Raw genomic sequence first — 24,324 nt, forward strand, 5'->3', positions numbered from 1 at the left:
TCAGATCTATTTTAAGTAAAATACTCTTTCTTCTTTCAACAGAAATCTCTATATTTGTGTTTCCCAACAGACACACTGCACACTGAACCCATCGACGCAATTCACCAATATCCAAAGAATTTTCATTAATATGTGCTTCTTCCACTAAATCAACAATCTTAGTTAGTGGACCTGTAATATCCAGGAGTCTATCCTGGCACATGCGTAATCCTTTATCTAAACCCTTATGTGGATCACGGCTTCCTTTTCCTAAAAATGCTAAGATTTTTGCATCCAGCTGTGGTTTAATGGTGACCTAATTTTTCAAAGGGGGCCTCGGACATTCAGACTGTTATCTTACTCTGACCTCCTTAGGAATTTGTTTTCTCATTCAATAAAGTACATAATCTGCAACATGTCCATACAGGACATAAAGGATGCCTTATTAAAAAAGGGTCAAACATAATATCCCCCATGGGATCTTTCAAAATGTCCTTGTATTTTCCTTTTATTTACTCTTTAAACTCTTGTTTCCTAGAAACATTCTCTAATTCTGAATTCTCAGAATAGTACAAAAACTTTATTCGACCTTCAAACAAGTCATAAAAGTAACAAATAAAACATGTCCATGTATAAGAGCACAATAAGTACAATAAAATAATAAAAGAACAAATAGCAAAAAATATATGTAGTTCATTTATCTCTTCGGACGTATTTACGTGGCCTAGTCAGATTGATACCAGTACGCCCATAGACTTTCTTGCAATTATTACGGAACATAAAAAATTTGCCAAGATTCCACACATTTCAATAGAAGATAAAAACTGTAAGCTGATGTACGCAATATGACACTGACGTAATTTAATTGATCTTAAAAGAGGCATTAAAAGGCACTTTCTCTGTTTATCATAACATTTACAAAAAAGGACCACATGTATCGTGGTTTGAGGTGCCTTTGCGTCACAAGGAAAGGCCCCTAAGGTTGTACTCCAATCATTCATGTTTGGAAAGGTTACTAGGCGATGGAAAGTGTCTAACCTTAATCTTGTAAGGACAAAACAATGGCGAGGATTTACCACGTTTACCAAATAGGGCTGCATGCCCTCTGTAGACAAGATTAGTTGGTTAGACATAACACTACACTTTTTTGATGCTGCTTCCCATCGCTGTTCTTCTAAATGTCAAGGTCCTCAGTTCCTTCCTGGTAATTTTTCCCAGTAGTTCTGGATTTGTATAATATTCTTTACTGCCCATATTTTCAAAAAAGGTCATAATGTACCTCAGCCAAGGGACTCTTAGTGAATATGTTAACGCCATACAATCAGATAAAATTGCCTTGTTTAATCCAGTATGCTCAGAGGTCCAAACTTTCTGCCACAATAATAATGGCTGTATCTTTATTATGTCAACTAGAAAGGAGAACCCCAGTTCTGCATGACTAATATACGACAATGCACCATTTGGTACCATTAACAAGTGTCTCAGAAAGTCATTTTCCACCGTCTGTATCAGGTTGCAGTTAGTATGTCCCCAGATACCTGATCCATACATGACAGCCGGGATACACTTGGCTCTATAGAAATTTACCATATTCTGCAGGGTAATCCCCCCTAACCTTTTTAAAAAAAATGTCAAGGGTGCCGTTGGTTTGATAATCTGGACTTTTTTCGTTTTTCACGCAGTGTGCCCAGGAACCCTGTTTGTCAAACATTATACCCAAATATGAGAATGTTTGAACTGTATCAACTTTCCCCTCTTGTATAGTAATATTATAGGTCTTACTCTGCTTCCTCCCGCAGTTCATTATAAAAGTTTTAGTGTGGTTAACGGTAAGTCCCAAATCTGTCAGGAAAATTATACAAGTGGTTAAACGTTTTTGGAGGGCTAGTGGAGTCCTGGCCATAAGTACAGCATCGTCTGCATAGAGTAGCACCGGGACAGCGCAGTTGCCTATTTGGGGGGGATCCTTACATTTAGTTATCAGTTCCCGTTCTAAGTTGTTTATACATAATGAGAACAAGAGTGGAGCTAGTACACAGCCTTGGTGTACTCCTCTGTGTATGCCAAAAGGCCTAGTGCATTCCCCTCTTATCCCGTAACTCACTCTTGCTCTACACCCTGTGTACAGGTCCCAAATAAACTGAATTATTGTTGATTCTACCCCTATGCTACTTAAGATGTCCCATAACTTCCCGTGTATTACGCAGTAAAATGCTGAAGATAGATCTATAAAGGCCAAGTACAAATTACCCTCCCTAATCCTTGTATACTTCCCAATTATAATGCTTGGATTCAGGCCCTGTTCCACCATACCTATTCCTGTATGGAAACCGTACTGTACTGGAGATAAAATGCCATTTTCTTCCGCCCATGTTTGAAGTCTATTCAAAATAATTCTCCCTGCTAATTTAGCTGATGTATCAAGAAGGGAGATTGGCCTATAACAAGCTGGGTAAAGGCGGTTGCCTTTTTTATATATAGGGACGATGATAGAATCTCGCCACGATGATGGTGGGCCTTGTATACGGAAGGCCCTCAATATCTGCATCAATAAGGGGCCCCATATTTGCCTATTTGCCTTATATAGATCTACCGGAACACCATCAGGGCCCGGCACTTTCCCTGCTTTGCTTGAGTTTATGGCTTCCACTACTTCCTCTAGACTAACCTGGGGTGTTATGATCAAACGTGGGCCTTCCTGAGCAGCTAAACCCATTAAGGGATCCATTGGCTCCATATCACTGGTCTGACAATATATAGATTAGAAAAATATTCAATCCAATCCTCTTCTGAGATGGCAATTTCCATTCTAGGGACGTCTGTCACCTAGAACAGGAGTATTTATTGTTTTCCAAAAGAGGATATTGTCCTTTGTAAGGCTAGCTTTATGTAAAATTTCCCACAGGTTTCCCTTCAGAATGGATTTCCTTTTTTTTTTATGACTATCCTATATTCCTGTCTACACATACGTATTTCGATCGGGCATCTTGTTGGGGCGCTTAAGGCCTTTTTTAATCTCTTGTGTGCTTTTGTGCAATCGTGATCAAACCAGCCCATTTCCTTTTTCTGTCCTACTTTTCCCATCTTAATCGTAAGAGCTTCTTTCACACCTTGCGTTATCTGCGAAAAGGCACTTGTAGGAAGTTGGCTCTGTATGCACTATTTCAAGTAAGGAATAGTATGCACAGAGTCCAAGGGTTCCCCTTAGAGGTAAGATAGTGGCAAAAAGAGATAATACTAATGCTCTATTTTGTGGTAGTGTGGTCGAGCAGTAGGCTTATCCAAGGAGTAGTGTTAAGCATTTGTTGTACATACACACAGGCAATAAATGAGGAACACACACTCAGAGACAAATCCAGCCAATAGGTTTTGTTATAGAAAAATATATTTTCTTAGTTTGTTTTAAGAACCACAGGTTCAAATTCTACATGTAATATCTCATTTGAAAGGTATTGCAGGTAAGTACTTCAGGAACTTTAAATCATTACACTAGCATGTATACTTTTTACATAAAACACAATAAGCTGTTTTAAAAGTGGACACAGTGCAATTTTCACAGTTCCTGGGGAGGTAAGTTTTTGTTAGTTTCCACAGGTAAGTAAGTCACTTACAGGTTTCAGTTTTTGGTCCAAGGTAGCCCACCGTTGGGGGTTCAGAGCAACCCCAAAGTCACCACACCAGCAGCTCAGGGCCGGTCAGGTGCAGAGGTCAAAGAGGTGCCCAAAACACATAGGCTTCAATGGAGAGAAGGGGGTGCCCCGGTTCCGGTCTGCCAGCAGGTAAGTACCCGCGTCTTCGGAGGGCAGACCAGGAGGGCTTTGTAGGGCACCGGGGGGACACAGGTCAGCACAAAAAGTACACCCTCAGCAGCGCGGGGGCGGCCGGGTGCAGTGTGCAAACACGCGTCGGGTTTGTAATGGTTTTCAATGAGAGATCAAGGGATCTCTTCAGCGTTGCAGGCAGGCAAGGGGGGGGCTCCTCGGGGTAGCCACCACCTGGGCAAGGGAGAGGGCCTCCTGGGGGTCACTCCTGCACAGGAGTTCCGTTTCTTTAGGTGCTGGGGGCTGCGGGTGCAGGGTCTTTTCCAGCCGTCGTGAAATGGAGTTCAGGCAGTCGCGGTTAGGGGGAGCCTCGGGATTCCCTCTGCAGGCGTCGCTGTGGGGGCTCAGGGGGACAACTTTGGTTACTCACAGTCGTAGAGTCGCCGGAGGGTCCTCCCTGAAGCGTTGTTTCTCCACCAGTCGAGTCGGGGTCGCCGGGTGCAGTGTTGCAAGTCTCACGCTTCTTGCGGGGAGTTGCAGGGGTCTTTAAATCTGCTACTTGAAACAAAGTTGCAGTTCTTTTGGAGCAGGGCTGCTGTCCTCGGGAGTTTCTTGTCTTTCTCGAAGCAGGGCAGTCCTCAGAGGATTCAGAGGTCGCTGGTCCCTTGGAAAGCGTCGCTGGAGCAGGGTTCTTTGGAAGGCAGGAGACAGACCGGTAGGACTGGGGCCAAAGCAGTTGGTGTCTTTTGGTCTTCCTCTGCAGGGGTTTTTCAGCTCGGCAGTCTTCTTCTTCTTGTAGTTTCAGGAATCTAAATTCTTAGGTTCAGGGGAGCCCTTAAATACTAAATTTAAGGGCGTGTTTAGGTCTGGGGGGTTAGTAGCCAATGGCTACTAGCCCTGAGGGTGGGTACACCCTCTTTGTGCCTCCTCCCAAGGGGAGGGGGTCACATCCCTAATCCTATTGGGGAATCCTCCATCTGCAAGATGGAGGATTTCTAAAAGTTAGAGTCACTTCAGCTCAGGACACCTTAGGGGCTGTCCTGACTGGCCAGTGACTCCTCCTTGTTTTTCTCATTATTTTCTCCGACCTTGCCGCCAAAAGTGGGGGCCGTGGCCGGAGGGGGCGGGCAACTCCACTAGCTGGAGTGTCCTGCGGTGCTGGCACAAAGGGGTGAGCCTTTGAGGCTCACCGCCAGGTGTGACAGCTCCTGCGTGGGGGAGGTGTTAGCATCTCCACCCAGTGCAGGCTTTGTTACTGGCCTCAGAGTGACAAAGGCACTCTCCCCATGGGGCCAGCAACATGTCTCGGTTGTGGCAGGCTGCTGGAACTAGTCAGCCTACACAGATAGTTGGTTAAGGTTTCAGGGGGCACCTTTAAGGTGCCCTCTGGGGTGTATTTTACAATAAAATGTACACTGGCATCAGTGTGCATTTATTGTGCTGAGAAGTTTGATACCAAACTTCCCAGTTTTCAGTGTAGCCATTATGGTGCTGTGGAGTTCGTGTAAAACAGACTCCCAGACCATATACTCTTATGGCTACCCTGCACTTACAATGTCTAAGGTATTGCTTAGACACTGTAGGGGCACAGTGCTCATGCACTGGTGCCCTCACCTAGGGTATAGTGCACCCTGCCTTAGGGCTGTAAGGCCTACTAGAGGGGTGACTTATCTATACCTGCATAGGCAGTGAGAGGCTGGCATGGCACCCTGTGGGTAGTGCCATGTCGACTTACTCGTTTTGTTCTCACCAGCACACACAAGCTGGCAAGCAGTGTGTCTGTGCTGAGTGAGGGGACTCCAGGGTGGCATAAGACATGCTGCAGCCCTTAGAGACCTTCCTTGGCATCAGGGCCCTTGGTACCAGGGGTACCACTTACAAGGGACTTATCTGGATGCCAGGGTGTGCCAATTGTGGAATCAAAAGTACAGGTTAGGGAAAGAACACTGGTGCTGGGGCCTGGTTAGCAGGCCTCAGCACACTTTCAATTCAAAACATAGCATCAGCAAAGGCAAAAAGTCAGGGGGTAACCATGCCAAGGAGGCATTTCCTTACACAACCCCCCCCCCCAAACGAAAGAGGATGAGACTAACCTTTCCCAAGAGAGTCTTCATTTTCTAAGTGGAAGAACCTGGAAAGGCCATCTGCATTGGCATGGGCAGTCCCAGGTCTGTGTTCCACTATAAAGTCCATTCCCTGTAGGGAGATGGACCACCTCAACAGTTTTGGATTTTCACCTCTCATTTGCATCAGCCATCTGAGAGGTCTGTGGTCAGTTTGAACTAGGAAGTGAGTACCAAAAAGGTATGGTCTCAGCTTCTTCAGGGACCAAACCACAGCAAATGCCTCCCTCTCAATGGCACTCCAACGCTGCTCCCTGGAGAGTAACCTCCTGCTAATGAAAGCAACAGGCTGGTCAAGGCCATCATCATTTGTTTGGGACAAAACTGCCCCTATCCCATGTTCAGAGGCATCTGTTTGCACAATGAACTGCTTGGAGTAATCTGGAGCTTTTAGAACTGGTGCTGTGCACATAGCTTGTTTCAGGGTGTCAAAGGCCTGTTGGCATTCTTCAGTCCAGTTTACTTTCTTGGGCATTTTCTTGGAGGTGAGTTCTGTGAGGGCTGTCACAATGGATCCATATCCCTTCACAAACCTCCTATAGTACCCAGTCAAGCCAAGGAATGCCCTGACTTGAGTCTGGGTTTTTGGAGCTGCCCAGTCCAGAATAGTCTGGATCTTAGGCTGGAGTGGCTGACCTTGGCCTCCACCTACAAGGTGTCTCAAGTAAACCACAGTTCCCTGCCCTATCTGGCATTTGGATGCCTTGATAGAGAGGCCTGCAGATTGCAGGGCCTTCAAAACCTTCTTCAGGTGGACCAGGTGATCCTGCCAGGTGGAGCTGAAGACAGCAATATCGTCAAGATAAGCTGCACTAAAGGATTCCAACCCAGCAAGGACTTGATTCACCAACCTTTGGAAGGTGGCAGGGGCATTCTTTAAACCAAAGGGCATAACAGTGAACTGATAATGCCCATCAGGTGTGGAGAATGCTGTCTTTTCTTTTGCTCCAGGGGCCATTCTGATTTGCCAGTAACCTGCTGTTAAGTCAAAGGTACTTAAGAATTTGGCGGCCCCTAATTTGTCTATTAGCTCATCAGCTCTAGGAATGGGATGAGCATCTGTCTTGGTGACAGAGTTGAGACCTCTGTAGTCCACACAAAACCTCATCTCTCTCTTTCCTTCTTTGGTGTGAGGTTTGGGGACTAAGACCACTGGGCTAGCCCAGGGGCTGTCAGAGTACTCAATTACTCCCAATTCCAGCATCTTGTGGACTTCCACCTTGATGCTTTCCTTAACTTGGTCAGACTGTCTAAATATTTTGTTTTTGACAGGCATGCTGTCTCCTGTGTCCACATCATGGGTACACAGGTGTGTCTGACCAGGGGTTAGGGAAAAGAGTTCAGCAAACTGCTGCAGGACCTTCCTACAGTCAGACTGCTGTTGGCTAGAGAGGGTGTCTGAGTAGATCACTCCATCCACTGAGCCATCTTTAGGGTCTGATGAGAGGAGATCAGGGAGAGGTTCACTCTCAGCTTCCTGGTCCTCATCTGTTACCATCAACAGATTTACATCAGCCCTGTCATGGAAGAGCTTAAGGCGGTTCACATGGATCACCCTCTTGGGGCTCCTGCTTGTGCCCAGGTCCACCAGGTAGGTGACCTGACTCTTCCTTTCTAGTACTGGGTAAGGGCCACTCCATTTGTCCTGGAGTGCCCTGGGAGCCACAGGCTCCAGAACCCAGACTTTCTGCCCTGGTTGAAATTCAACCAGTGCAGCCTTTGGGTCATACCACAACTTCTGGAGTTGTTTGCTGGCCTCAAGGTTTTTACTTGCCTTTTCCATGTACTCTGCCATCCTTGAGCGAAGGCCAAGTACATAGTCCACTATGTCTTGTTTAGGCTCATGAAGAGGTCTCTCCCAGCCTTCTTTAACAAGAGCAAGTGGTCCCCTTACAGGGTGGCCAAACAGAAGTTCAAAGGGTGAGAATCCTACTCCCTTCTGAGGCACCTCTCTGTAAGCGAAAAGCAGACATGGCAGGAGGACATCCCATCTCATTTTGAGTTTTTCTGGGAGCCCCATGATCATGCCCTTTAATGTCTTGTTGAATCTCTCAACAAGGCCATTAGTTTGTGGATGATATGGTGTAGTGAATTTATAAGTCACCCCACACTCATTCCACATGTGTTTTAGGTATGCTGACATGAAGTTGGTACCTCTGTCAGACACCACCTCCTTAGGGAAACCCACTCTGGTGAAGATACCAATGAGGGCCTTGGCTACTGCAGGGGCAGTAGTCGACCTAAGGGGAATAGCTTCAGGATACCTAGTAGCATGATCCACTACTACTAGGATGTACATATTTCCTGAGGCTGTGGGAGGTTCTAGTGGACCAACTATGTCCACACCCACTCTTTCAAAGGGAACCCCCACCACTGGAAGTGGAATGAGGGGGCCTTTGGATGCCCACCTGTCTTACCACTGGCTTGACAGATGGGGCAGGAGAGGCAAAACTCCTTAACCTTCTGGGACATGTTGGGCCAGTAGAAGTGGTTGACTAATCTCTCCCACGTCTTGGTTTGTCCCAAATGCCCAGCAAGGGGAATATCATGGGCTATGGTCAGAATAAACTCTCTGAAACCCTGAGGCACTACCACTCTCCTAGTGGCACCAGGTTTGGGATCTCTTGCCTCAGTGTACAGGAGTCCATCTTCCCAATAGACTCTATGTGTTCCATTTTTCTTGCCATTGGACTCTTCAGCAGCTTGCTGCCTAAGGCCTTCAAGAGAGGGACAGGTTTCTTGTCCCTTACACAGCTCTTCCCTTGAGGGTCCCCCTGGGCCTAAGAGCTCAACCTGATAAGGTTCCAGCTCCATAGGCTCAGTTCCCTCAGAGGGCAGAACTTCTTCCTGAGAAGAGAGGTTCTCTTTTTCTTGCTGTGTTGCAGCTGGTTTCCCAGCTGACTTTCCTTTCCTCTTGGTAGGCTGGGCCTTTCTTCCAGACTCCAGCTCTACTTTTTCACCCTGAGCCTTGCACTGTGCCCTTGTCTTGACACACACCAGTTCAGGGATACCCAGCATGGCTGCATGGGTTTTCAGTTCTACCTCAGCCCATGCTGAGGACTCCAGGTCATTTCCAAGCAAACAGTCTACTGGGATATTTGAGGAGACCACCACCTGTTTCAGGCCATTGACCCCTCCCCACTCTAAAGTTACCATAGCCATGGGATGTACTTTAGTCTGATTGTCAGCGTTGGTGACTGGATAAGTTTGTCCAGCCAGGTATTGGCCAGGGGAAACCAGTTTCTCTGTCACCATAGTGACACTGGCACCTGTATCCCTCAGGCCCTCTACACTTGTCCCATTAATTAAGAGCTGCTGCCTGTATTTTTGCATGTTAGGGGGCCAGGCAGCCAGTGTGGCTAAATCCACCCCACCCTCAGAGACTAATGTAGCTTCAGTGTGACACCTGATTTGCTCTGGGCACACTGTTGATCCCACTTGGAGACTGGCCATTCCAGTTTTACCTGGATGGGAGTTAGAAGTGGTATCTTTCTTGGGACAGGCCTTGTCTCCAGTTTGGTGTCCAGACTGACTACAGTTACGACACCAGGCCTTTTTGGGATCAAAGTTTTTACCCTTGTACCCAGAATTGTTTTGTGAAGAGGCTCTGGGCCCACCCTCCTGTGCAGGTTTGTGGGGGCCTGTAGAAGACTCTTTACTATTTTTGTTTTTGGCTGTCTCACCACCCTTCCCCTGGGGAGGTTTTGTGACCCCTTTCTTTTGGTCACCCCCTGTGGAAGTTTTGGACACCCTAGTCTTGACCCAATGGTCCGCTTCTTTCCCAATTCTTGGGGAGAAATTGGTCCTAGGTCTACCAGATGCTGATGCAGTTTGTCATTGAAACAATTACTTAACAGGTGTTCTTTCACAAATAAATTGTACAGCCCATCATAATTACTTACACCACTGCCTTGAATCCAACCATCTAGTGTTTTTACTGAGTAGTCTACAAAGTCAACCCAGGTCTGGCTCGAGGATTTTTGAGCCCCCCTGAATCTAATCCTATACTCCTCAGTGGAGAATCCAAAGCCCTCAATCAGGGTACCCTTCATGAGGTCATAAGATTCTGCATCTTTTCCAGAGAGTGTGAGGAGTCTATCCCTACACTTTCCTGTGAACATTTCCCAAAGGAGAGCACCCCAGTGAGATTTGTTCACTTTTCTGGTTACACAAGCCCTCTCAAAGGCTGTGAACCATTTGGTGATGTCATCACCATCTTCATATTTAGTTACAATCCCTTTAGGGATTTTCAACATGTCAGGAGAATCTCTGACCCTATTTATGTTGCTGCCACCATTGATGGGTCCTAGGCCCATCTCTTGTCTTTCCCTTTCTATGGCTAGGATCTGTCTTTCCAAAGCCAATCTTTTGGCCATCCTGGCTAACTGGATGTCCTCTTCACTGGAGTTATCCTCAGTGATTTCAGAGAGGTTGGTCCCTCCTGTGAGGGAGCCAGCATCTCTGACTATGATTTGTGGAGTCAGGGCTTGAGAGGCCCTGTCTTCCCTAGATAGGACTGGTAGGGGGAATCACCCTCCAAGTCACTATCATCATCCTCTGAGTTGCCATCCTCAGAGGGGTTGGCCTTTTCAAACTCTGCCAACAGCTCCTGGAGCTGTAGTTTGGAAGGTCTGGGGCCCATTACTATTTTCTTTATTTTACAGAGTGACCTTAGCTCCCTCATCTTAAGATGGAGGTAAGGTGTGGTGTCGAGTTCCACCACATTCATCTCTGCACTAGACATTATGCTTCTAAAAGTTGGAATACTTTTTAAGAAACTAAAACTAGTTCTAGGTTCTAATTCAAACTTTTACCAAACTTTTAAACTCTAAAAGAAATGCTAAACAGGATCTAACACAAGGCCCTAGCAGGTCTTTTAAGAATTTAGAAAAATAGCTCAAATTGCAAAAATCAATTTCTAATGACAATTTCTGGAATTTGTCGTGTGATCAGGTATTGGCTGAGTAGTCCAGCAAATGCAAAGTCTTGTACCCCACCGCTGATCCACCAATGTAGGAAGTTGGCTCTGTATGCACTATTTCAAGTAAGGAATAGTATGCACAGAGTCCAAGGGTTCCCCTTAGAGGTAAGATAGTGGCAAAAAGAGATAATACTAATGCTCTATTTTGTGGTAGTGTGGTCGAGCAGTAGGCTTATCCAAGGAGTAGTGTTAAGCATTTGTTGTACATACACACAGGCAATAAATGAGGAACACACACTCAGAGACAAATCCAGCCAATAGGTTTTGTTATAGAAAAATATATTTTCTTAGTTTATTTTAAGAACCACAGGTTCAAATTCTACATGTAATATGTCATTTGAAAGGTATTGCAGGTAAGTACTTCAGGAACTTTAAATCATTACACTAGCATGTATACTTTTTACATAAAACACAATAAGCTGTTTTAAAAGTGGACACTGCAATTTTCACAGTTCCTGGGGGAGGTAAGTTTTTGTTAGTTTCCACAGGTAAGTAAGTCACTTACAGGTTTCAGTTTTTGGTCCAAGGTAGCCCACCGTTGGGGGTTCAGAGCAACCCCAAAGTCACCACACCAGCAGCTCAGGGCCGGTCAGGTGCAGAGGTCAAAGAGGTGCCCAAAACACATAGGCTTCAATGGAGAGAAGGGGGTGCCCCGGTTCCGGTCTGCCAGCAGGTAAGTACCCGTGTCTTCGGAGGGCAGACCAGGAGGGTTTTGTAGGGCACTGGGGGGGACACAGGTCAGCACAAAAAGTACACCCTCAGCAGCGCGGGGGCGGCCGGGTGCAGTGTGCAAACACGCGTCGGGTTTGTAATGGTTTTCAATGAGAGATCAAGGGATCTCTTCAGCGTTGCAGGCAGGCAAGAGGGGGGCTCCTCGGGGTAGCCACCACCTGGGCAAGGGAGAGGGCCTCCTGGGGGTCACTCCTGCACAGGAGTTCCGTTTCTTTAGGTGCTGGGGGCTGCGGGTGCAGGGTCTTTTCCAGCCGTCGGGAAATGGAGTTCAGGCAGTCGCGGTCAGGGGGAGCCTCGGGATTCCCTCTGCAGGCGTCGCTGTGGGGGCTCAGGGGGGACAACTTTGGTTACTCACAGTCGTAGAGTCGCCGGAGGGTCCTCCCTGAAGCGTTGTTTCTCCACCAGTCGAGTCGGGGTCGCCGGGTGCAGTGTTGCAAGTCTCACGCTTCTTGCGGGGAGTTGCAGGGGTCTTTAAATCTGCTACTTGAAACAAAGTTGCAGTTCTTTTGGAGCAGGGCCGCTGTCCTCGGGAGTTTCTTGTCTTTCTCGAAGCAGGGCAGTCCTCAGAGGATTCAGAGGTCGCTGGTCCCTTGGAAAGCGTCGCTGGAGCAGGGTTCTTTGGAAGGCAGGAGACAGGCCGGTAGGACTGGAGCCAAAGCAGTTGGTGTCTTCTGGTCTTCCTCTGCAGGGTTTTTTCAGCTCGGCAGTCTTCTTCTTCTTGTAGTTTCAGGAATCTAAATTCTTAGGTTCAGGGGAGCCCTTAAATACTAAATTTAAGGGCGTGTTTAGGTCTGGGGGGTTAGTAGCCAATGGCTCCTAGCCCTGAGGGTGGGTACACCCTCTTTGTGCCTCCTCCCAAGGGGAGGGGGTCACATCCCTAATCCTATTGGGGAATCCTCCATCTGCAAGATGGAGGATTTCTAAAAGTTAGAGTCACTTCAGCTCAGGACACCTTAGGGGCTGTCCTGACTGGCCAGTGACTCCTCCTTGTTTTTCTCATTATTTTCTCCGACCTTGCCGCCAAAAGTGGGGGCCGTGGCCGGAGGGGGCGGGCAACTCCACTAGCTGGAGTGTCCTGCGGTGCTGGCACAAAGGGGTGAGCCTTTGAGGCTCACCGCCAGGTGTGACAGCTCCTGCCTGGGGGAGGTGTTAGCATCTCCACCCAGTGCAGGCTTTGTTACTGGCCTCAGAGTGACAAAGGCACTCTCCCCATGGGGCCAGCAACATGTCTCGGTTGTGGCAGGCTGCTGGAACTAGTCAGCCTACACAGATAGTCGGTTAAGGTTTCAGGGGGCACCTCTAAGGTGCCCTCTGGGGTGTATTTTACAATAAAATGTACACTGGCATCAGTGTGCATTTATTGTGCTGAGAAGTTTGATACCAAACTTCCCAGTTTTCAGTGTAGCCATTATGGTGCTGTGGAGTTCGTGTAAAACAGACTCCCAGACCATATACTCTTATGGCTACCCTGCACTTACAATGTCTAAGGTATTGCTTAGACACTCTAGGGGCACAGTGCTCATGCCCTGGTGCCCTCACCTAGGGTATAGTGCACCCTGACTTAGGGCTGTAAGGCCTACTAGAGGGGTGACTTATCTATACCTGCATAGGCAGTGAGAGGCTGGCATGGCACCCTGAGGGGAGTGCCATGTCGACTTACTCGTTTTGTTCTCACCAGCACACACAAGCTGGCAAGCAGTGTGTCTGTGCTGAGTGAGGGATCTCCAGGGTGGCATAAGACATGCTGCAGCCCTTAGAGACCTTCCTTGGCATCAGGGCCCTTGGTACCAGGGGTACCACTTACAAGGGACTTATCTGGATGCCAGGGTGTGCCAATTGTGGAATCAAAAGTACAGGTTAGGGAAAGAACACTGGTGCTGGGGCCTGGTTAGCAGGCCTCAGCACACTTTCAATTCAAAACATAGCATCAGCAAAGGCAAAAAGTCAGGGGGTAACCATGCCAAGGAGGCATTTCCTTACAGCACTTAAGCATTTTCCTGGATCAATATCATCACTAAGGCAGTCTGCAAAGGTTTGATTGTGGTCGCAGATTAGGTGTTTCAATAAGGCCTTTGGATCTGTCTGTGACCATCGCAGTGTGTATCCATTGCGCCGAGCTAGTTCGATGTAATTTACCAACACAGCCTTGTCCACTTTTGCCGATGTAAAGGGAATTAGTGCAACTTTTAGGCTCTGTGGGAAATGATCGCTTATTGCAATACCATGAAGTGTATAGTTGGTAAGATAATGTGCAAAATGGATGGACATTAGAACATAGTCAATCACCGTATCAGCGCCCCTTCCATTGAAAGTTGGTTTAAACTGTGGAACTTCGAAATATAATTCATTTACAAAGGACAAGTTATATTTTTGGGCCAGTAGGTTCATCGCATCACCTTGAATATTATGTGAGAAATGGGGCTGTAAGCCAGTGTCTTCAGTATCCCAGCCACATACCTTCTCCGAGGTTTCTTTGCAAAGGTGGACATTAAAATCACCACCCAATATAATAAAGGTCTCACGTCTATTGTTTGCACATATTTTCTCTAAATCTTCTCCCATTGCCATTAAAATATTGGGGGCTTCTCAGGATGGTGCCTTATTATAAAAATGAATAATTACTAGCTGAGTCTTCTGGTCCAAGTTACTCTCGATCATTTGATAATGCGGTCTCGTGATTTGCATCTTTAGGTTCTGTAACGACAGCTTATTGGATATATATGTACATAAGCCTCCTTTTGGCCTGCCATGTTTGGTCTGTACAGCTGGTGTATGGAATGTTTTGTAACCATTTATATGAACAGGATTTAATAGCCAGGTTTCCTGGAGGCATAAGCATGAGAAGTCTTCCATAAAATTCACCCAGAGCTCGTTATTAATCTTATTAGTTAAGCCTGCCACATTCCAATAAAGTAGAGCTATTTCTGGTTTCTGCTGGGAATGGCAATGTACTTTATTTATAATTGGGGGGGTGTACCACCATCTATTACATGAATTATTATCGAAGGGGGGTCTCTCTGATTTGACTGTCTCCCTACTATGTTTCTTTCAGGTACCACTTCAAGAGCTGTATCTTTCTTATTCATGCTGTGCCCTTCAGTATTTATTCCCGGCGCCGTTTCCTGGGATGTATCTCTCTTATTCATGCTAAGTCAATCTGGACCTTCTAAAGTTGTAAGAGGTTGAAATCTATTACAAGAAAGAAAGGGGTCAGGGCTAATTAGGGGTATTTTGCATGCTTGTTGTGAATTATTAAAATTATGCCCCACATGTCTTTGATAAAAGAATCCCAAGGGTAGTAAGGAAATTCCTTGATGAGTAGCCTGCCTAGACCCTAATTCACGGATAATTCTATCCACCAAATCTGGGGATTTAAATGAGAGCACCACGCAGTCTCCTTCCAATACTTTCTGACTGCTTCCTATCCACTTAACTCTTCTAACCATTTTGATATCATCAAAGAGGGGCCCCACCATTCTAGGGCCCAAGCGTGTTCCTATCCAATTGAGAGACTTATTCTTCAGAGTTGTCCATGATTCCCGCTGTTGGTCAGCTACAGATGGAACATTAGCCAGGACCACTACGTATGAAGTTGCCTCCGGGGGAAGATGTAAAAGGTCGCTTGGCTTATATAGAGGCTTCGAGAGTCTTATTCCTCTACGTTGATCCCCTCCTAAATTTATCTGGGGCTGATTTATCCTGCCCTTAGGTAGAATATTATTAGCTGTCCTCATTAATATCTGACTAGTATTTGGTACTAATGGTATGTCCAATGTTCCATCAGTGGCTACTTCACCTCCAAGATTTTCTTTAATTCTAGGAGCGGTGACCCAACCCGACCTCCTTCGGGCTCTGACGAGCCCCCCCAGGGGTGTTGCGGTGCACTTTGTGGTGGCTGCGATGTCAGCCAGCCCCCCCTGTCGTGAGAAGAGCTCCTGGAGTACTCTTGGGAATTGAAGACGTGCCAGTAGCTAAGGCAAGGCGAGGAGAGACCGTGGTAATTTCAATACGCCATCACCTAGCCCAAGCTGGCTGAGGCTTCTCTTTCCCCTCCTGGTAGGATCCCTTATTCAGTCAGCATTGATATATAAGTCTGTCCCAGGGGCCCCCAAGTGGAAAATTATAGAGGGAAGGCCCAGCCCAGCCTCTTCCTGGTGATGAGGGGCAAAGGATGGGCCCGACCTTGGCCCGGGCTATACCCGGGCACCACCCCCACACTTCGCACGAGGCGGGAGCGCAAAACAATGTTTAAAGGGGCTCAGAGCCCGCCCCTTCCTCCAGCAGCAAAAAACAGCGCGTCCCGCAAAGCGGGAGCGCAAAACAATGTTTAAAGGGGCTCAGAGCACGCCCCTTCCTCCAGCAGCAAAAAACAGTGCGTCCCACGAGGCGGGAGCGCGAAACAATGTTTAAAGGGGCTCAGAGCCCACCCCTTCCTCCAGCAGCAAAAATAGCGTTCAGAATAAATAGCTGATGAACAGCTTAACTCCACCGCAGCACGCCCTGTGGACTCGTCACACTGAACCACTGTATGCGCACGATGCTCTCCAGGACACCGTACTTTCATTTGTGGGCCTTTAATGTGCCCTCCTTGTGTGTACTGGACACCACCTTGACTCATGTAAACACAGTTATCTTCTTCTGCCAAAGCAGATCTCCTTCTCTTATGCTGAGTTTTATCTGTAGAGAGATGTTTCCCCTTTCTTGCCACTTTACCACCTTTCTCTACTGGAGAAGTCTCAAAAGCAGACCACATTTTTTCTCCCTCAGATGCTAATTTCCTACTTTTTGCATTCTATTACCTATCTCAGAGGTCATTCTATCCAATGCTTCCAGTATTTCTTTCTAGACAAGAAATGGAGAAACAGCAAAACCAGCAAAGACCTCACCTCATTCAGAGCCGCCACTGACACCCATCCCTGTTACATCAAGAATGCAAAAAAAGCTGCACTCCTGGAACTTATCAACACCTCCCCACACAACACAAGAGAGCTCTTCATGGTAATCAACAAATTCACCAATCCTCCCTCCGAAGCCACCAACATCCCCCCATTGCAAGAACTCTGGGACAAACTGGCCACCTTCTTCTTAAGGACATCTATGACAGCTTCCTTCCGCAGAACTCACACAGCATCAGATCCTACGACCAATCCAGCCCCCCAGAACCCACCCAAACTGTCCACACCTGGTCCACTCTCACCACAGAAGAGACTGAAATCATCATGAACAGCATTAATCACATAGCTCTCACAGACCCTGTCCTCACCACATCTACAACAAAGCCAGTGCGTCCATTGCCCCTCAACCCCACAAGACACTGAACTGCTCTATCAAAACAGCCACCTTTCCTGATGATTGGAAACATGCCGAAGTCTGCCCTCTCCTGAAGAGACCCACAGCCGACCCATCAGATCTAAAGAATTTCCGGCCCATCTCGCACTTTACCCAGCCAAAGTCCTGGAAAAAGCCATAAACTCACAGCTGCGACATTTCATCAAAGGCAACTCTCTGGATACCTCCCAGTCTGGCTTCCACAGCAACCACGGCACGGAGACAGTTATTCTTACTGATTAGCCACTGATTACATCCGCAGACTCCTCGACCAAGGCCACACCGCAGCACTCATACTCCTCAAGCTCTCAGCAGCCCTCGACACGGTCTCCCACAGCTCTTGATGCACCAGACTCCACGACATAGGAATCCGCGGAAAAACCTTGCAATGGATTCACTCCTTCCTCACCAGAAGAACACAAGAGAGTCAGGCTCCCATCCATCATATCCAAATCAACAGAGGTCTGCTGCAGAGGCTCTCAGGGATCCTCCCTGAACCTAACGCTCTTTAACATCTACATGGACCCGCCTGCAGCCATCATCTGAGGCCACGGAATGAACATTGTGTCATATGCCGATGACACACAACTCATCATATCCCTCACTGAAGACCCAGGCAAAGGCAAGAGGAACTTTAACACTGCAATGAAAGCCGTCATCGCCTGGATGAGGGACAGCTGCCTCAAGCTCAGCTCAGACAAGACCGAGCTCATCATCTTTGGAAACTCCACTTCAGCCTAGGATGACTCCTGGTGGCCCACATTGCTCAGCGTCACACCTACTCTGTCTGACTACGCCCACAACCTCGGAATCATCCTTGACTCCTCCCTAACAATGACTCAACAGCTAAATGCAGTCACTTCTTCCTACTGGCACACCCTCTGCCAATTCCGCAAAATCTTCAATTGAATCCTGGACAACTGCCTCAAGATAGTCACCCACGCCCTAGTCACAAGCAAGCTCGACTACGGCAACGCACTCTACACCGGAATCTCAACAAAGAACATCAGGAAAGTACAACTCATCCAAAACGTTGCCGCTAGACTCATCCTGGACCTCCCCCACCAGGAACACTTCTCCCAACACCTGAGATTTGCTTCTCCCAGTGGAGAAATGAATCAACTTCAAAGTACTCACCCACACCTACAAGGCCCTTCACAACATCGGATCAGCCTACCTAAATCACTGCATCTCTTTCCATAACCCTGCCAGACCCTCCAATCCGTCCAGAAGGCACTAGCCACCATTCCACACATCTGCTAAACCACTGCCGGAGGAAGATCTTTCCCCTACCTCACAGCCAAGAGCTGGAACAACCTAGGACAAGCCCATCACTCACCATCTTCAGAAAAAAACATCAAAACATGGCTCTTCTAATGAGGCCTAGACCCTCCACCAGTGCCTTTAGACCCTCACGAGTGACTAGTTGCGCTTTATAAAAACTGATTGATTGATAACCTTACCTCAAGTAATGGCTTGAAATCAACCTGAATCCTGTCCTCACTCATTTTCTTAACTAATCACTTATCCACCAAACAACTGACACTAACAAAGTCAAACTATGCAGCTAACTAAAAGTAATCTTGCTGAAATCCTCTACTTTCTCTAATAAAACTTTACACTGAGATCAGTGAATAAAACAGCCAATAACTGTCAAAACCTGTTTGCATTGTAAAACATAGAAAATACCCCAACTTCGTAAAATGGCTGCTCAGCACCTTCAAAACAAGTCCTTTCTTAAAGTTTACCAAATTAAAGGACTTCTCGCTACTTACATCTAACCAAATCACAGTGCGACTGCACAGGGGTCTATTGTACTGTCACTTAAAACCGAAAATTAAATCACTGTTGCTCAACTAACTATACCGCTACATGGTATTCCCTAACTTATTCAAGCATTTGCTCTTAAAGCTTGTAATGGATTTAATGATGCTAGTTTAATTGTATACCGTCACTAGGCAAACATGCGTAATCCCAGTGTGCGACCATACGTCGCTTGACCTTGTCACGTAATTGTTACGGGAAGCAATACCACACGTGTCTCTGCAAGGTCACGGTTGCCTCATGATTACAGTGCCACAACCAAATCGTTCAAATGACTGTGGCGCGCGATGACTGACACGCGCTATGTTCTGCGTGGAGCGCCTTCAAATGAAAACCAACGGTCACACCCCAACCGTCTGCTATTCCGTCTAGGTACAATGTTGACAACCAATCCTACACTTAGAAAAGCCCCATAAAATTGCCCAATAAACAGAAATATTATCAAACTAGATTGTGAAGCTATCCTAAAATCAGAAACTATTTAAGGTTTAAAAGTTAAACAAATCAAGGTAAAATAAAAAACACAACAGTCCTATCTCACTTTCAATTGAATACATTTAGATATGTTATTATTATTACTAGTATTTAAATAGTCAAGATTTCATAACCAAAAACTATTGTTAGCGCGCCTTGTCCTTAGTAAGTAAACTTACAAGGGGACGCGTATAGGTTGATGAACCTTTTGAATCACATGGAGTATCCTAGTCATACAGTAACTACTGCATTGATAGCTAACATTAATAATCAAGAAACATTCTATGAAAAACAGCTTTAAACCACAATACTCCAGAATAACCTGTACTCAGGAAAGAGTTAACCATTTTTATTCCCTATTGATTACAATTCTAAATCATCTGTTAGTTCAATCTTTATTCAAATCAATCTTTTTATTAATCCATCATAAAAGACATCAATTCTTAAAGAAAACTTATAGAACAATGCAATACCACAAACTAAGAAATGCCAACATTAATAATGAAACTCAGCAATTAAGTTAGTCAGTCATTTGTCACTGTCAACGTCATCCCTAACAGCCTACCTAACCAAGATTAGCATTAGAATGGGGGTCTTCGTGCGAAAACAATTTAGGGAAAACATCAATTTGGAAAAAATCTACCTAAGTGGGAATCTTTAAAAACAGCGCAGTTGGTCCTAGAAGAAAAGGCACAAAAATAGTCAGTCACATTTTCATAGCTACCTATCCTGGATGGATCAGCAACAAGTCAGTCTTCGTCTTCAGGTCATCTATTAGTCAGCTGCGGATCAGGCTCACAGACTATGAGCCCAATATCTGCACCTTGGACAGCGTCTCCTGACGTCATCAACTTTTCTCCTGCAACTCTGATTTCGTGCCCCTTGTCATGACTTTTTATTAGGGTCTCCCAGTCCATCCTCCTAATTGCTAATTGGTCAGTCAGTCAGCAGATATGACTTTAACCTATAGTTTCTTTTTACCAAATCTACTAATTTCCATATGCTCTGTTCACAAGAAGCGGATTGGTTTTCCATACAATGTCCTCATCTTCCGGCTTTTTAGGTATCGAAATTGTTGCATGTTCTTCTTCAGTCAGTGCTTCTATTGTTCAAGTCCTGGGAAAGTACATTTAGCTTGCTCTACACATAATTGTATCAAATTGTCTTCATCATCTCCTGTCCGCCGATACATTGCAGAAAATTATTAGCTAAGTAACTTGAACTTCGAGCGTGTCAAGGCTATTCCACAGCAGCTTCAAAGCAAACGCGGTTATTGTTTTCTTCTCTCAGTGTGCAAGGCCTAGGGCGACTAGGCCTTTAATTCAGCTAACTTAACACTACAAATTAATACAAAACATAGGTTATACATCATCATTATTATGACATATTATTACATCTTTCTCATTTATTTTCATTATTTCATACAATTTCAATCTTTTTAGTACACATGGTGATCATACCCCGAGGGCACATTTTCAACGTGCACATTATTTTTCTATAATTAATTTTTCAACACGATTTCTCATTAGTAATAACATTTAGACCATCAATAATTTTCTTAATTAGCATATCTGCTTCAACACCGTACACACACATCACCCTTTCATACTAGTACTTATCTGCAGGAGCAGCAGCAAAAAAGAAGGATGAGGAATGTGTGTTCTGTGCTTTGATTGAGTTGAAATTCTAAAGTCCTATGTCCTTTAAAGGTGCTCCTGTGAGTAGTGGCAATAAAGGAGATTGCATAATGTTAGCCTCTGGGTCTTATCATAAAATCATGAATCTTTCTTTGTGTCAATATTTACAATCACAACCTTGTCTCTTGCTAGTTAAACCGGTCTTAGCATCAAAGAAAGGGCCTATTTGAGTTTCAAAGATGGTTCCACCCAGTCACCTTGTTTGAACTATCCAGTCAATGTTCAGTAAAATAGCAGCATCTGTTATTCAAGCCTGCACAGGCAGGCACATAGATAAATATAGTCAATTGAAGGCCAAATGCCTCTCCCAGTAGCCTTCAGCAAAGGAAGGTGATATGGTTCTGTATGTTCTCTGTTTCAAGTCTCTGGCAAGAGGTTCTTCTCTTCCGCTCACACTATGTTCTCAGCTTATATAACATCTGATCATTGTTGAACCTTTTCAAAGAAACAACTAGGTGAAAAGGCATCCTTTTACTTATTTATATTGTGTGGAAAAGCTCTTTGTTTAAAAACAATAAATGAGAAGCGGTAATCAGCTTTCATGAAACTTTCTTCATTATTCAACATTTATAATTGAATAATCAGTAATATGTAATCAAATATAGGTGATCGGGAATCACAAAAATGTATTAATAACACAAATCGCAAATGTAAAAGCAAACAAATGTAATACTTCTGAACTAGCAGCACAGGACGTAAAAAGAGAGAGAGAGAAATAGGGAGGGAATCTTACCGCATAACAAAATCAGCCTGATCGATTTTCTTGCCACAGCCACTCCCCTTCAAGATCCCACCGTTTCCCACGACAGAGCACTTTTTCAGCGGCAACTTGAATGGAGAATTCTGAAACAGAAACCAAGGCTATTTGTTATAATTCAAAGGCCACAATGATTTGCAACAAAAGCAAAGCACCAAAAGGAATCATATCAGCGTTGTTTAATATTTCCATATTCGTTTTTTTTCGAAAATATTATTTAAAACTGCATCCCTCGCAGCGAATGCTTTACATGACACAGGTATAGGGCAGTAGTATTAATAATAAGGAAATACTCTGCAAAAGTTGTAAATATGAAAACTTTTCAGAGTTTCTCAACGTTTGTCCTTTTGATCAACATATCATTGTAAAAATAAATCCCCTTCAAGCTGTAGGGAAGTATGTTTTGCATGTTTTATTGTCGTATTCCTAATTATTTTAATGATATGTTGATAATGGGTGAACCAACTTAAAATTGAAGATAACACTGGTTAGAAATGGAAAAATAATAGGAATGTGTGGGGAACTCCATCTTTGTGTCTTGTGCTCCCCAAATTATTTTGTGATCCATATCTGACAAGCTGACCATACCCCAGCTACTTGCAAGTGCTGTGCTCTGCAGAGAAAATCATTTTTGCAGTAAAGTTGCCATAACTGACACAATGGTAACTTTTTGCGAACTGTCATGAAAAACAGAATTTCTGTTGACCATTTAACCTTATAAAAATACTTGTCATAATCTTAACTGCTATTTTTTCGATACCTCCCGCCTTTAAGTCTTTTCATCTTCAATTAGTTTTTTAAATGGACAAGTCATTTCGAACTCACCTTCACCCAAAGCTAGTTTTTGCGTGTACCATAGCATTGCTCGCTATGGCCTCCAGTTCTGAAGTCTGGCATGGGGGGCTAGAGAAGTGATGCACTTCTCCTGTTATTAAATGATGTCAACCTTCCCAACAATCTAACATGATGAACTGCAGGAAATTACTCCTCTATATCGTGCCCATAAACTAAAACATTCAGGTCTCACCAAATGATCAATTAGATGAATGTATAGTCGATGAGAGGTGTAAAATGAAATATAATGCTTTCCCTGCGGCGTGAAAGTAAACAGAAATCTAATTAACTGTCCCTGTAGGGGGCTAGTTTGGGTGACTGGCCATCCTAACAAACACAAACGCTGCTGTGGGTGTGGAAACTCAATTCTGCTACATACACACACACGGAAATTGTCGGATTAACTCCCACTGTAAATTAGGCCTAACTCACAAATAAACGAACACTTCTTCAGTCCTCTGGCTCTGCTAGACAATAGCAGGAGTTCTGCTAAAACACATATTCCCCTGCATTAATAAAACTGCTACCAAAAATCTTGCTCTAAGCAGTGAACAAGAGTATTATGTCACAGACACGCATTTCATTGAAAAAAATGTGAGTGCATGAACCAATCGTATTTCAGTGAAGGGGAAACACTGCTACACACTTGTTTGTGACTGCTGTCCCAGGTACACAAAAGGGAAAATTGCTGGGGCCCATTGTAAGGAGCTTTGGGGCCAGATTTAGCACTCTTTCATGCAATGCAATGCAGCAACATAAATTGTTGCTCTGTGTTAAAGAGAGGGGGCAGAAATGTGCTATATTTACCAATATCTGCTGCATTCCTGCTCTCTGCTTCCGAGTGCCCTCACAAGCATCTTTGCCCATGGTTCAAGGGTGGCTGCGTTGCAGGCACTATACATTTTGTCCAGGAAGGGATGCCTTCCTGTACAAAAACAATCCTCTGAGGCATTTTCCTCTTTCAAAGTGGGCTGCACAGTGAATTTACCAGTCTTGGTAAATCTGGGAATTAATCAAAATCTATGGGCGGATGCGTGGGAACTTCCCAGGGAAGAGTAAGGGAAGGCAGCAACTTGCACTGTCTGCCATTACTCCAGATTTACCAAGCAACGCAGGGACATGCACAGTGACCCTCCATTGCTTGATAAATCAGACTTCAGTTTTGCGCTGCCCTTGCAACACCATGCGTGACGCAAGAGCAATATAATCCAAAGATAAATCTGGCCCTTGGGGTCACATCTTTCAATCTTTCTTGCAGCAAGACTACTTGCTGCACTGCTGAAAAGGGAGAGGGCAGAAATACACTATATTTACCAATATATGGCACATTCCTGCCCTCTGCCTGTGTTGGCACACAATTGGCAACTCAATGCTATGATAAATCTGGCCCTGGGTCTTTGGCCACCAGAAAGCTGGTGAATTCCGACAGTTCATGTTGTCTGTGCCTTATGCAAGATTCCCTCAACCCCCATAGGGACCAAATAGGTTTCAAATGTCCCAAGGAACCAGGATGCTCCATTAACTGTCCTAACTAGACTTAACGGCACCCATTGAATTTAAAATGGAAACATTTAATACTTATACAACACTTAAGAAGATCCTTTAATTGCAAAAAGACTTTGGGGAATTGTTTGGAGCTTAGTGGATGCCAGACATCTGCCAAAACTGGTGGATGTCCTGTCTTCTATATTAAGGGTATAAAAATGAGTAAACACTCTCAATCGGGCAGACAGGAAGTTCATCAATTTTTGGTGGACTAGTGTTTGGGCTAGGAAAACCTTAGAATCAGCGTACCTGAAGGGTATGGATATAAATGCTAAAGTCCACTGATTCC

General features: G+C 45.2%; 1 protein-coding gene across 1 annotated transcript in view; it reads right to left on the minus strand.

The window, feature by feature from the left end:
• The window catches only part of ST8SIA1 (ST8 alpha-N-acetyl-neuraminide alpha-2,8-sialyltransferase 1), a 404,584-nt gene that overhangs the window by 120,354 nt on the left and 259,906 nt on the right, over window positions 1-24,324 (minus strand). The window contains exon 3 of the mRNA XM_069228549.1: window positions 21,633-21,742. Coding sequence (XP_069084650.1) covers window positions 21,633-21,742 — 110 coding nt within the window. The remainder of the gene's footprint in view (window positions 1-21,632; window positions 21,743-24,324) is intronic.

Source organism: Pleurodeles waltl, chromosome 4_1, assembly GCF_031143425.1.
Source record: "Pleurodeles waltl isolate 20211129_DDA chromosome 4_1, aPleWal1.hap1.20221129, whole genome shotgun sequence".
In the NCBI taxonomy this organism is placed as follows: Eukaryota; Metazoa; Chordata; class Amphibia; order Caudata; family Salamandridae; genus Pleurodeles; species Pleurodeles waltl.